Consider the following 14,388-nt stretch of genomic DNA (forward strand, 5'->3'; position numbering starts at 1 on the left):
ATTTCTGAGAAACCAAGTTCTTTCTCCAACTGGTGTCAGAAGTAACTAGAGCTGTGTCCCCTCAAACTGGTCCTTGCTAAAGGCTTAGAACAGTTCAAATCAGCAATGTTAAGCCAGGGCTACCCAAAGCAAGGATAATAGTGTGCATCAGTATGGCTTTGGCATGTGTGACTTGTGAACTTTATACGATGGGCTTGTGCCTGTGTATGTGTATCTTAGTGCCTTAAAAATGAAAGCCATCCAAGAGCAGAAACCATGTGTCATGTCTGTTCAGTGCAGTGCTCCATAAAGAAAGAAAGCATAACAGTTCTTAGGACTAGATTCTTCATTTTATAGGAATCTGGAGGCTTAGGTAACTGACCTTGTGCAAAGGATTTTTTTTTTTAAGAGAAAAAGAAAACAGGCAAATTGTATACAACCAGGAATGGGAGACCAGAGAGATTTGTATATCTTCTACCAAGCTGCCAAAGAAGATGAAATAGAGACAGGCTTTTTCTACCAGAAAAGTTTCCTTTGCTGGTTTTGGCAGGAAAAAAAATACTGATGATTAACTATCAGGGAAAAAAAGGTGTCTTAAATTCTGGAAAAGGGACCGGAATAGCCGCAGCTCTTCAGTAATCTCTGGGAATGATTGGCGCACATCTGGAATGGTTGTGGGCCTAGGCATTTGTGGGGTTTATGAGAAACTGGCAGAAAAGGAACTTGAGCCTGGTGATGTGTTTTGATGACTGCTTCTCTTTTGTCACCTAGCTAATTTGAGAGGATACCAACCAAAGCTATTGTGAAGTGAGAATGATCAAGGCCCTATGGTCCTTGATGGCCTGATTTGGTGGTGGTCTGATTTCAGACAGAGAGAACAGAGAAAAGGGACTGTTCTTCTGAAAGTGAGAAGGTTTCTAAATGCAGATATGGTTGCTGCACAGTTCTTGGTGGGTCTTTTTCTGTATGAAGTCAGTGGCCTTAGGGCCTGCCAGAAACACCCACCCAGGGCCACGTCTTGCTGGGCAGGGGAGGGACATAGAGCAGTGTGCATTTGAAAACTTCGTTTTAACTCATCGACCACCTCATCTTTACGGAATGCCTTTTCTGAAGGGTCAAGAGGTGGAGAAGCAAAGGTTTGAGCTTTTTAGCTTCATCTTTCATCCTATTTCTACTGCACTCTTATGGACGTGTTAACTAGGGAAACCACCCCGCCCCATCTCCAACCCCTACCATCACTACCATCTCCACCACTGTCACCTCCATTAACACTACTACCATCACCATGATCACCACCACCATCTTTGTTTTCCTTATGATAGAATCAGTATCAGCCACATCCTCGCTAACAAACATACATTATGGTGATGGTATATCAGGTTAATAGAACATATTTCAAAATTCTGGTCCATTAGATAATCCAAGATAAATTCTTCATCAAACTGTCAACATTCAAAGTCCAGCAGAGACATACATGGTGTTTGTGTAGAGTCCCTGGATAGTCTAGTGCTGACTGCACAGTGCTAGCTGTTGCTTTTCTGAACAAACCAAATGATAACAGGAAAGCTACAAATTTTTGAAATAAGATGGTAATACTTCTCTTGTTCTTACTACACAGTTGATAGACAAGATAAAGAAGATTTCAGGTGCTTTATTTCTCCTCTTCAGTAAATTTATACTTTTTCATCAGAATGTATACCTCTGCGTATGTGTATGAGGTTGCATTCCTTGACATACAGTCTTGATTTTTTTTTGGTTTGTGTGTGTGTGTTGTCTGTATGTATTCCAGGATAATAACATAGTAAAAAATTATAATAATGGCAAAGAGTACTTGTCCAAATAAAGGACTAGCGGCCTATAAATTTTCCTTTTAGACAGTGAGTGAATTCATAGCTGGAAGTTGGCAATAAGACCATCTGAAACCAGTAAAAATCATTTCTGTGATGTGTAAGGAGGGGAGGGAGGAAGGGAAGGTGGGAGGGAGGGAAGAAGGTGGGGGGAGGAGGGAGAGAGAGAGAAAGGGAGAGAGAGAGGAAATATCTCCAAAAGCTCTTCCTCTACTGAGTTATTCTTTTATAAAACAACTTCACATCTGGACTGATAACTTGAATTCCACCCAGTGCCATTTAAATAGCCCAAGTTATAAACCTCTTAAACTTGGGGTTTATAATAGAAACACTGACAGACCCCTAACTATAGTGCCTCTGTAGTAATGAAAGCACAACTATTTCATTATAGCAGTGTCTGGCAGGGCTGCTATAATTAAGAGTCTGTCAGTGTTTCCATTATAAACCCAAATTTTAAGAGGTTTTTAACTCACATTGTTTTAAATCACATTGGGCTGAAACTTGCTGTACAAAATGTCAGACCAGATGTGTGTGTGTGTGTGTGTGTGTGTGTTGCTTTTCCTCTTATTTACCCCCTCCCCACAAAAAAAGGGAAATAGGTGAAGCTTGTTTTTAAGACTGGGTGTGAAAAACATGTATTTAAAAAAATTATTCCCTTGTTAAAAGCAAAAGATTTATTGGGGGAGGGTGCACAGAAAATGAAGTTTGAGATATTTTTCATTTTTGTTTTTTCTGATTGTATTTTTTCCTTTAGAAGGGCTCTCATTTGGGAAACCAGATTTCAACATATCCAAAAAGCAATGTTACAAAAGTGAATCTTATGATACCCGGTTCTTGACACTGGTTTATTTGGAAGATAATTGATTATGTAGGCTGCTGGAGGTGATGAAAATATCTTGCATTGTATTCTTAAGTGTTCAGCCGTTTTGATCTTTGGGGTAATCTTTTGGAGCTCACCATCCTTGGTGGGAATCACTTTTAGGCTAAAATGTACTCTTGTAACAGAGTTGCCTGATGAAAGCCTTATTGGTTCTGGGGGAAACTAATAGAATTTGTATGGTTATGTTGGTTTCATTTATGTGGTGATAGGATTTATTCACTTATTCACTCAAAAACCATTTATTGAGAATCTACTGTGTGCTAAACATTGCATTTGGACGTTTCTAATGCGGTCCATTGGACTGGTTTCACTGCCCAGCACGTATGTGTCTTTGATGTCAGTGTTAGGGAGCTAAATTCCAGTGTTCTAACCAGAACTCCTTGCTGTCTTCAAAGGAGCCTCTTACTTAAGTGGTGAGACTGCTGCCCACGCCCCCCTCCACACACACATTGTTGACTCAGCACACAGCAGCCCAGTCTAGAGGTAAGTATAGACTTGTTTAGAGCAGATTCAGCTTTTGACTTCCTACTTTCCCTCCCTTCCTCCCTCCCTTCCTTCTTTCCTTCCTTCCCTTCTTTCCTCCCTTCTTTATTTTTTTGAGGGGCTCCATCCAGGTATGTGAAGTAGCCTGCCAGTCAGCTAAAGGCCCAGGGAGCCTCTGGAGAAATGCCATACTAACTGTTCCCCCGGAACCCCACTGGAGGAAGTCTGCCTTTTCAGGTGTAGACACTGCCCTCCAGGGGCCTCCTTAGGTCCCAGGCTCTGGATCACACTGTGAGCAGAGGAGGAAGAAATGTTATAGGGGGGTCAGGGCTGAGGAAGGCTGGGGAGAAGAGGGGACTGTGGCCCTCATGCTCACCTTTCAATTTGGGGCCCCGACACAAAGCCCACCCCCTTCCTCAAGCACAACCTCCCTTCCTTTTTAAAATTAATTTTCCTTTGTCTTAACAACACCCTAGCACTCCCACCCTTAAGAACCCCCAAACCTATGCCAAGTGATGAACCCAAACCTAAGTTTTATTTTTATCAAGATGACTGCCCATTCTTTATTTTCTGAAATTACATTAGGAAGAAAAAAAAGAAGAATGAAGTAAAAGCAAGGTGGGAGCGATTGTATTAACCATTCATTCAGTCATTCATTTATTTATCTTTAAGGCTATAAAGATGTTTCCTGCTAAAGGCAGTGAATATTTTATTTGAATCTTGTAGTTTCCATCAGACCTTTTAACCCTTCATTCTCCAGCTCAGCCCGAGTCCCCCGTGCCAGGCGATCCTCCGCACGAGGGCTGGGACTGTATTAAGTCTCCCTCTTGGAGCTGTTTGTTGACCACATTCACGTTCAGAGCCCTGGAGCTAAAAGCACTTTACACCATAAAATAAAAGCACTGTCTTTTTTTCTAAAAGGTTACGTCTGGAGGCCACGCGGCTCATACTTCATACCGAAAACTACTGAAAGGACTATGAAATCCTCTATGATTTACAGTCTCTCACTGCATTAGGGTATAGATCTCCTCGACTCTAAAAATACGGTGGGTTTCTAACCGACGTGAATATATGTGCATTATTTCAGAAAGTCTGTTAGAAAACTTGTCAACACATTATAAAGCATAAAACAGGACTTGGCTATTAAGTACGAGATCAGAGGCAGAATATATACTGCAGGAAGTCCTGGGGAGTCTCCTCCGCGGGCAAGATAGAAAGGGGGAGGAGGGGAGGGGAGGGGTCGTCTGTTGGCCTGGAGTTTACACGCCGTGTCGTCACCAAAGGTTTGGGAAAGAGCCCACAGAGCGTATTAGCTCCTCAATGGAATCAGCAAAGGTTCTACAGCTCCAAATGAAGTTAACCAAACGGCCATAAAATAATTTTAACGTTGTCATAATTTATTATTTTCTGAAAGCTACTTTTGGAAAGTAAATATACGTATCGTGTATCCAAGTGTGCGCGTTTAAAGTGACCTTTCACCCCTCTACAAACCCACCTGCATCATTAATCAATACTTCCGTAATATTTTCAAAGCTCTTAAAACAACACATTTTTATTTCTTTAAACACACATACAAACGTTCCCCCTCCCCCAGTTTTGGGCGCTTTAGCGAGCATCCAGTAGCAATGAGGGAGGGGGCGTCACTCGTAGGGGCGAGCAGGAGGGACCGCGAGTGGGGGTCCGCGACGAGGAGGGAATCAAATGCCGATACACAGCCCTGGTTTTCTGGACTGGGTGAAATCAGGCTGGGGGAGGGGCGGGAGTGGAGGGCAGTTCCTATTTCACTCTGGGCATTTTATGATGGTGAAATTAAATATATGTTAATGGTGGAAACGTCGCTACTTACCTCTCCATGGGTACCCAGGGAAAGCAGCTGCAAAACTGGGTTTTAAATGTTATGTTTTAACATGTGGTTTCGGAAGGAACCCCCTGGAATCTGAAACAAGTGCAGGAACATAGCAGACCTACTTGTAACTAAGTGCCTAATTTGCTATGATTTTTTAAAAAAAGAAAATCAATAAAATGTTGCCAGTTATTTATTGGAAATAACCACAGATAGCGGCCCTGATAGGGTGCCGGTTTTAGAGAGCACACAATTGTGTAATGAATTGTAATTCACAAGACTGTTAAATGTGAACCACAGAACCTTTCAGAGGTAATAAAGTCATTACTTTTTACACTACAGCCAACCCTGAAAAGCTTTATACACACCATTATATATAAATCATACCTATATATTTCCAGAACACACATTCACCCATTTATATACCTTTTCTATATATGGACTTTTATGGAGGGATGGGAAAAATATTTAAATTTGAAAAGCTCGGTTCCGAAAGAATCTGACTGACTCACTATTGTTACCTGAAGGGGCTTTTATTTTATTTATTTTTCAAAGGCCTCCAGCTGTACTTTTTTTCTCCCTCTCCTCACCTTCCCTCCAACCATTCTCCTCCACGTCCCGCTCCCCCCACCCCTGCCCTGCAATAACATTCTTTTGGTCGCTCCAAGGCTAGTGGAACAAGACAAAAAAATAGACAGTAGTGGAAAAGAGATGCTGACCTGCTCTGAAGAACTCGTGAAAAAGGGGAAATGGTGTAACGCACACGCTACAGAGCTTTACTGCAAGTGAATCTTCCTGCTTCTTAAACAGGGTTTTAGTTTCTCCCCCCTTAAACTGGAGGAAAACAGTAACAACAAACCATATTTACACAAACCCAGTCCAGCCCACATCTCTCCTAATGTTGAGCATCAAAACCTCCTTTTCTTCCTTAGAGGGGCCCGAAGCTTCGCCGAGCTAGGCAAATCAGTTATTTTCTAATGGGTTTGAAACTTTATGAAGGCAACATATGAATAAACAGCCGCTGGCCGGCGCGGCTCGGAGATGGGTGCGCGCATGCAAGCCCGGGGCGCTAGCTTAAAACAATAAAGCCCCGCGCCGGGTAGGTGAATTTACGAAAACGACGTCCCTTAGACTGAGGAGGGGGAAGAGAAGACACAAGGGGTTGTGGAGCCGCTTGGAGGAGAGCGAAGGAAGGCTCCTCGCTCTGCAGACACACACTCACACACGTCCACCTGCAGCTCGGAGTGTCGCGGGCCGCGGCTCTCCGCCTCCACCCTGCACCCTCCGCGCCTCCCTTGGACCTGAGTCCATTTTCCTCTCCCCCAGTGCCCTTCCGGATCTGGAATCGCAGCGCGGTCTCGGCGTCGGCGTCGGCTGAGGCTACAGGGTGGCGCAGGCAGGCGGGGAGGCTGGGAGGCGGGGGACGCCGGGGGACTTTGCGGGCACGTTTCTGAATAAACTTTCCAATCGCAGGGGGTGCTGTTGCTGTACATTTTACGTAAAACTGAAAGTATCCCACGCCAGAGTGAAGCCCGCTTTTTGACAGCAGTAGCGCGCGCGCGCGCGCATTAAAGAGACAGGGGTTTATTTCCAACAGGTCTTCCCTAATTTCCTGGGAACGTCTGCAGAAAGGCCAGAAGGGGGGCTGCGGGCTCCGGGGTGTGCGGCTCCTCCCGGGGCGTCCGGGGAGCGTGGCGCTGACCCGGGGCTGTCACCCCATCACTGTGGCTTCCCCGCTGCTCCCGCGAGCCAGTCGCTCTTTCTTCATTCCCCATTTTCTTTTCCCGGGTAACAGCACTGGACTAGTGCTCTGCCCGTAAGAAACACTTTTCTTGCCATTCCTCGGTGCTTTTGCAGTAGCTCTGGAGTGGGAGGGGGTGTGTCTTTCCTTGGGACCTGGCTTGGGGACCTCCCGCGGCCCCGGGAGCAAGTTCCCAGGGACTGGCACTCCCGGGACTGCCCGGGCTTTGTCCTCTGGCCGGCAGCAGCTCCGTTGAGGTGGACGCCTCGGCGCCTCCCTCGCCCTGAGTCCGGGCACTCCACTCCCGGGGCTGGAACCTGCCCCGAGTCCGGCTCCCTGTTTTTTATTCCTCGGCCTTTCTCTCCCTTTCCGCGACCGTTGAGAGCCTCGACTCCCTGCTCCCAGTTGCATTCAGACCCTATCGTTTGTCGGGACGTTCAGATCCCCGGCCCCCCTGCTTGGCCTGGGGGGCGCCCTCCCGGCCCTTCGGCCCTGGTCTGCACCGCTTCCCTCGCCCTTGCCCCCTCTCTCCAGGCCGCTCGGGCTCCCGGAGGCCCCGGCGCTGCCCTTCCGGACCCGCAACCCTCCAAACTTGAGCTGGACTCTGCTTCGCCGCGCGCTCCTTCCCGCCTCCCCTTGGCTGCCGCGTAGCTGTAAGTTGGAGGCTCAGCTCTCAACTTCGGGTGATTTTTCTTTGCCATTCTCTCCTCGGGCAAAGTTTCCCGAGCGCAGCCGCGGCCTCAGGGCTTTTGCTTCGGCCCCCGGCGTCCGCACGCGGGGTGCGAGCGCGGCGGCGGCGGAGAGGGGAAGTGGGTGTGCGCACGCAGGAGGGTGTCCGGGAGCAACTCTACCTGGCTTCCCTCCGCCCGCGCTTCCCCGGCCCCTGCAGCCTCCCCGTACACTCTGTTTTTGTTTGTTTGTTTGTTTTGTTTTTTAAATTTTAAATAATCTTTCATTTTAGGGTCCGCATGCGGGGGTGGGGAGCAGGGCGCACGTCTTGCTCCCCACCCCCTCCGCCCCCGCCACCCCTTTCTTCTTTCCCGGCCACGCCGCTGCCTCGGCGCTTGCTGCGGCCACTGGTGAGCCCGCGGCCCCAGCGCCCCCTCCCCTCGGCCCCCCCCTCCCACGGGGGCCGCGTCTGGCGTCTGCGGAGCCCCCCGCCCCGCACCTCCCCCGCCCCGCACTGGCCATTGGCTTGTCCTGGTCTCTTTTTCATGTCCAGCCCCTGATGTGTGTCCATTGGTGTGAGCTTCCCCTTCCCTCCTCCCCTTCTCTCCTGCTCGCCCTGCCCATGTTTTGTGTGTCTCTGTCCATCCAGACTCCTGACGTTCAAGTTCGCAGGGACGTCACGTCCGCACTTGAACTTGCAGCTCAGGGGGGCTTTTGCCATTTTTTTCATCTCTCTCTCTTTCTCTCTCTCTCCCTCTCTATCTCTCCTCTCTCTCTCTCTCTCTCTTTTTTTTTTTTTTTGCTTAAAAAAAAAAAAAAGCCATGACGGCTCTCCCACAATTCATCTTCCCTGCGCCATCTTTGTATTATTTCTAATTTATTTTGGATGTCAAAAGGCACTGATGAAGATATTTTCTCTGGAGTCTCCTTCTTTCTAACCCGGCTCTCCCGATGTGAACCGAGCCGTCGTCCGCCCGCCGCCGCCGCCGCCGCCGCCGCCCGCCCCGCAGTCCACCATGTCTCGCCGCAAGCAAGGCAAACCCCAGCACTTAAGCAAACGGGAATTCTCGCGTAAGTAACCCAATAATAGTAATAATAATTATTAATAATCACGAGAGCGCGCAGGACGAGAAGCAAGAGAGAGGGGGAGAGAGGGGTGTGTGCATGCGTTTAAAATTTTTTTCACGAGAAAAAACCTCCGAGCGTCGGGATAAAAGAGATTAAAGGGAGAGAGGGAAAAAAAAACCCAGTCTCATCCCATCCCGAACCATAGCCTTATGTACACTTTTGGGATAGCACGAACCTTTTAATTTTATTTAATTTTACAACAATTTGACTGCTCCTCTTTCCTGCTTTCCTCTGCTTTATTTCGCTTTTCGAAAAGGAATGCAATGATTTCCCCTCCAGTTTTGCAAAATAATGGACAATGCTGTGGATGCTAACAACTCTCGTGCAAACCTAGGGGAGGGAACTGAAGGGGAAAGGGGGGTTGCTTCCACTCGCCGTAGGAAGAAAAACGGGGGGGTGGGGAGCCCAAGTCTAAAAAAAACAATTCCCAGGGAGAAAAGAGGTGAGACTGGCCCTCGGACATCAGCGCGCTCACGGTCAAGTGTGCATCGGGAGGAAAGTAGTCATCTCCACAATAGTGAGAAAGTGGGATTCTGGGAGGGGGCCCCCGGCGTTCTGGAGTCTCCCAAGTCTGAAGAGGGGCCGCGGCGGCAGGGAGAGCTTGGGCAACCGGGAAGGATGGGAGCAGCGGCCGGCGCTGCCGCCTTTTGTTCCGGCCCGAGGTGGGTGTTTGTCCCGCTGCCTTTTGTGCCGGCTCCTCGCGCTTGCCCTCCCGCGCCGCCGCCGCCGCCGCCGCCGCCGCCGCCGAAGGGCAGGAGCAAGGGACGGGGGCGAGCGGGAGAGGGAGGGAGGGCGCTCTGGCCGCTGCCGCCCGGGTTGCCGCTGCCCGCCCCTCCCGGCCGAACCTCAGTGGCGGCGAGAAAACGTGAAAAATAAATAAAATAAAACAGGGCAAAATTTCTTGCCCCAAAACAGAAGCCTAACGCTCCGCCGGCCGTTTTCTGCCACGCTCTCCTCTTTGACTCCCCCATCGCCCCCCTCCCCGCAAAAATCTCACAGTCTCTAATAGAGGGGATAAAATACAATTATCCCCTTCACCAAAACCTCTTTAGTTGCAAACTTAGAGCGCCGGCGGCACAGAGAGGGAGCGAGGAACTCCCTCCTCTTACTATTTTTTGGAAGATTTTCAAAAAAAGTGGAAGTGGATTTTGATTGGGAAAAATCTCGTGTCTGAATGTTTACAAGCACCGCGTGTGCGGGAGCCTCCTGCCAACAAACAGACAGAGGACCGAGCGCGGCGCGGCAGCCCGGGAGCGGGCGGCGGCTGCGGCCGGGCCTCGCCGGGGCCTCGCCGGGCCTCGCCGCGCCCCCGCCCCGCCCGGGATCGCCCACCCGGCGCCCGCCGCCTGCCCGCTGGCACAGCGGCAGGCCGTGCAGCGACTCAGTGCCAGCCGGGTCGAGGGTCCTCTCTGACCCCCCCAGCATAATGCCCAGACCTCCTCCCTGCCAACCCTACTGCGAAATCGGCTGGGGAGAAACTCGGCTTTGCAAAGCATTTTTATTTTGCAGAGCAGCCGTAAAAGCGAGTTCTGTCCGCCCCCTACCCCCGACGCCTCTAGCCCCCAGCTCGGGGAGGCGGAGAGGTCACCACGTGCTTTCCTTGCCCCCCTCCCACGGGGACAGGCCACCAGCCCCCAGCTCCTGAGCGCGGCCAAGCCAGGTGGGGGTGGGTGGTAGGTGGTACGGGAGTAGTATGTTCGAGTATGCTTTTGGGGAGTGTTCGACCCTGGGACTCCACGCACCCCTCCCTTGAGTTCTTGTCCTCTACCACGGGCCTGTGTCGGTCAGGGGGCCCTTGTGAGTCTATATTGGGGGTGGGGGTGGGCGGGTAAGTGGGTAGCTGTCTCCTGGCTAACAGAATGCGCCTGGAAAGGCAGGCGGTGGGCACTTAGGAAAGTTTGGCTGCAAGGGAAAGAAAGGAATGAGAGGGCCCACCTCCTTCCCCCTCCTCATTCATGACCCTTATTTTAATTTTTGCTGCAATTTTAAAGGACCACCCTATACCCAGTTCTGTATTTTTTTAAAGGGGTGTGTGTGTTTGAGGGGGGTGCGCAGAGGGAATTGAATTTTTCACTGGGCCCTGGAACTTGTCACACACTTCGAAAGCTCCCCCGCCCGGGCACGTTGCGGGGCCCTCCCTCTCCCCACCCCCGCGCATCCCTCCCTCGCCGCTCTCCCCCGCCCCCAACTCCCCCGGCCGCGCCGGATGCGGAGCAGACGCGGCGCGCGGCGGTGTGAAGTTACAGCCCGGCCAGGTACCGGCGGGAAGGAAGGGCAGTGTTCGCAGCACTCGGGAAAGCTGGGCCCTTCTTCGGAAGAATGCATTGGGGGCTCAAAGGACGGACTAAGGCGTGCAGTCCGGGCTGCTCCCCCGTCCCCCACCCACCCTGGGCCCATCCGGAGATATCCCAGGCTGGGTGGGTTATCCCCCTCTCGCCGTGTCTCAGGGCTGGCTTTGCGTTGAGGAACCAGTTTGAAGGGCGTGCGGTGGTCTGTCCTTTCTAATTTTCTGGGTGCGCAGGGGGGAACGGGAGCCATTCCGGTCTTCAGGACCCCCTTCCCCTCCCCGCCCCCATCCTCCGCTTCTTGGGCTGGCTGAGCCATTCGGTCGCTAGGAGGCAGAACAAGATCAAGAAAGCTCAGCGAACTTGAACCTGTACCAGAGCCTCCCCCACCCCCGCTCTGCATTTCTCGGCCGGGAGGGAAGAGCTTTGCGAGGGTGGGGGTGGGGGAAACGGACGGTTAGGCAGAATTCCCTTTCTCCCCCCTCCCTCCCATCACCCCTTATGTCTTTGTTCTTCATTTTGACTTTAAAAATGCTTCTTGCCAGGGCTGCAGAGAAGCGCGCGGCCGACACCCCCGGGCTCCGGGAGTGGAGCGGGGTGCAGTTTTCGTTCTCTTTCGGGCGGGCATTTTTGGTAGGGAGGAAAGGGGAGTGCGCGCTCTCCAGCTTCGGGGCAAGGCCAAAGGGCGGGATCCGGCAAGTTTGCACTTAGTCTCCAGGTTCACTTCTTCCACCCCCTCACCCCCATGCAAAGCACGGACCGAGGCGGCCACTGCGGGCTTGCAGGGCTGCTCTGCAGCCCGACCCCCCCCCCACCACCGGCTCCTCCGCCTCCTGCAGCTCTCGCCTTGAAGCCCGAAATCACAACAATAGTAATAGTTATCATCATAATGATGCGGGCAAGCGGCGTCATTAATAATGAATAACCGCAGCAGCCGCCGCCGCGCTGCGCACACCGGTGCCGGGAATTGCGGGAGAAAGGCATTTGCAGAGATCCCTCAAAGTAAAAAGTGTGAGCCTCTGGACACAGAATGAATTTCAGGACCCGCGCTTTTGGTGTGTGCGTTGATACCGAGACAGCACCAGGTTAACCTGCCGAATTTTCCAAGCCTCACTTCCCAGTTCTCCAACTGGTGGTCCTGGGGAACCGTCCTCACCCCGCAGCCACGCAGGACCGCCGTGGAGGCAGCAATCGGGTCCCCAGGCTGCCCGCCGCCTCCCGCCCCGGGTTCCCGGCCCCACGGCCCCGCGGCAGCCGCTGCACGTGTTCCCAGCGAGCGCGGCCGGAGCCTGCGGCCAGCACGCTGCTCGCTTTGTGCCTCAGAGTCCCGGCGCCCAACTTCACTTTCCGCACTGCCCACCCCCGCCGGCCCCCCTGCCCCCGGCCTGTCGCCCCTGCCTTCGCTTTTGTTTCTTTGCTTTTTTCTCTCTGCATTTCAGCCTCGGTTTGCTTCCTTACCCTGTTAAGACAATCAAAGGGAAGGACTTGGAAAGCAAACTTGAAGGCAGAGCTCTCTTTCCCCCTCCCCCTCCCCAGCAGCCCTCGTTTCGCTAGCTCCTTCCTCCTTCCCTACATTTCTTCTAAGGCTTTTTTTTTTAAATTTATTCCTTTGCAACTGCAGAGAGAGGAAGGAGATCTCAGTCAGCCGCTGGGGCATTGAGACGTTTCAGTCAGTCTTGCTGTTTGAACGCAGAAGCATTTTATTTTCAATTTCTTTTTCCCCTTGTAGAGAATCCGCGGCTAATTATTATGATTATTTGCCCACTCCTTTCCACTTCAATCCTGGACTCCCCGCTTTGTAGCCAGAGCTTAGGCCGGAGCTTAGAAACGGTGGTTGTGTGGGAGTGAAGGAGGATGGAATTGAATTGAGGGAGGGGGTAAAATGGCTGAGGTTAGGAATGTTTTTAGGGAAAGGGGAATTTGCATTAAAATACAGAGAAATTATCAGAGCCCAGAAAGGAAATGTTGATTGCCACTGAGAAAAGATGTCAATGCAAATCAGTAGACTACAGCAAGAGAATTGTATTTTCATATTTTCTTTGTGCCCCACTTCGTCTGATTTTTAATAATATGGTAGCAATGATAAAACATTTTGGTATTTCTCTGAACGTCACTAGCCAAATGTTCAGCAGGGAGCCTGATGTTAACCGTATTTCATACATTAGGATATAATTCTTGTTAATTAGCAATAATTTATGTTAAGAGCATAGAAAATGTTGAGGTTGTAGGTTTTATATCTGTACATTTGATCGTCTTGTTATTTGCAGGCACTTTGCCTCCTGTAAAATTAATCAGGTGAAATGTGGAGGTGTAATCAGCACCCTCTGAATGACCACCTCCTTTCCTGGTTTTGATTGTAAATCAGCTCAGTCCCTCCATTGAGAAGACTTTAACCAAGTCTGTTTTGCACCACGTTCCCTTTAACTGTTGGACAACTAGGGGACTATCTCCTTTTGCCCCCCGATAATATTTCCATTTTCAGAAATGTGTCAGGGCTTGGGAATAAAAAAACAAATCTTAACGGTGGAGTTTAAAAACATGTTTTTGTGCAAAGGTTCTGTGTACTACTAACTTTAATAAAATGAAGTATTTTTCCGGAGTCTTTCCTCAATCTGTAAACCTCAGAACTTGTAGTTAATGCTGAACAACAACAACAAAAGCCACATTTGTTAATGTGTACTTAAAATTCTTAATTCACATAGGAGGGATCTTGGAGAATGACTTCCTTATTCAGTTCCTCACTTGGTCACAATGAAAGCAAATAGGAGAAAAATGATATAGAAGCACAATGCAAAAGCTTTCTGTTTGTCTCCTTTTATTTGAAAAGTATGCATGTGTATTTATCTTTTGGTCAGTATGTTGGGCACAGAAATATAAGTGCTTACTTTGCTGTCTTTATTAGTAGGAATATAACCTTCATATTCCTGTGGTGACCTTATGTTAAATTAGGAGGAGTACCAGAGGCTAGAAATTATGACATGTCCTACTTGAGCACAGGTGCAGCTAGGCAGGGCTCTCTCAATATTATTTCACCCAGCACATCTGGGAGTTACTCCAGATCTTCCCCCTCAATATTCAGTCTGGATAGGGTTGAAATAAATTTAACCTGAGTTCACTGGATTTTTGCACTTTATCAAAATCTGTTCCAATATTCTACACTCAAATTAAAATCTATTTTTTGATTCTCTGTGGCTTTAAGTTCATTAAATGTGAAATTGGCAGCTTGCTAAAGAAGGTCAGACTGATTAACTGTTTAAGACTTGTACATTTTCTGCTTCAGTTTTATTAACTGGCAGCATCCTGGATATGTTTCATATTTTGTAATTTTGTGTGTGTGTGATAGAGTAAGCATAAGGTTTCAGGAGCAGAGACTTACCAACTCTCTTTTCCCCTTTGGAAGTTTAAAAAAATGATAGAAGCTGTTCAAATAGATGCTGGAGTATTTTGGTGCACGGTTAAAAAAAAAAAAGGAAACAGGAATGAAAGACATATCTACCTTGTTATACCATCCGCTGGTGATTATGTGTGCAGAA

At 49.7% G+C, this 14,388-nt stretch overlaps 1 protein-coding gene across 10 annotated transcripts in view; it reads left to right on the plus strand.

Moving 5' to 3' along the window:
- The first annotated feature begins 6,488 nt into the window (after positions 1 to 6,488).
- Positions 6,489 to 14,388, plus strand: part of BCL11A (BCL11 transcription factor A) — a 100,491-nt gene continuing 92,591 nt past the window's right edge. For 2 of the 10 annotated variants that reach the window (XM_089923146.1, XM_022597174.3), the window contains exon 1: positions 8,034 to 8,513. In XM_089923146.1, coding sequence (XP_089779272.1) covers positions 8,459 to 8,513 — 55 coding nt within the window. In that variant the 5' untranslated portion in view covers positions 8,034 to 8,458. Of the gene's footprint in view, positions 7,853 to 8,030; positions 8,514 to 11,672; positions 11,911 to 14,388 lie in introns of those variants that run through there. The other 8 variants (XM_089923144.1, XM_022597173.3, XM_022597175.3 and 5 more) reach the window with 8 other exon arrangements.

This window comes from Delphinapterus leucas, chromosome 13, assembly GCF_059928025.1.
Source record: "Delphinapterus leucas isolate spDelLeu-1000000601 "Yukka" chromosome 13, BTC_Dleu_Yukka2, whole genome shotgun sequence".
NCBI lineage: Eukaryota > Metazoa > Chordata > Mammalia > Artiodactyla > Monodontidae > Delphinapterus > Delphinapterus leucas.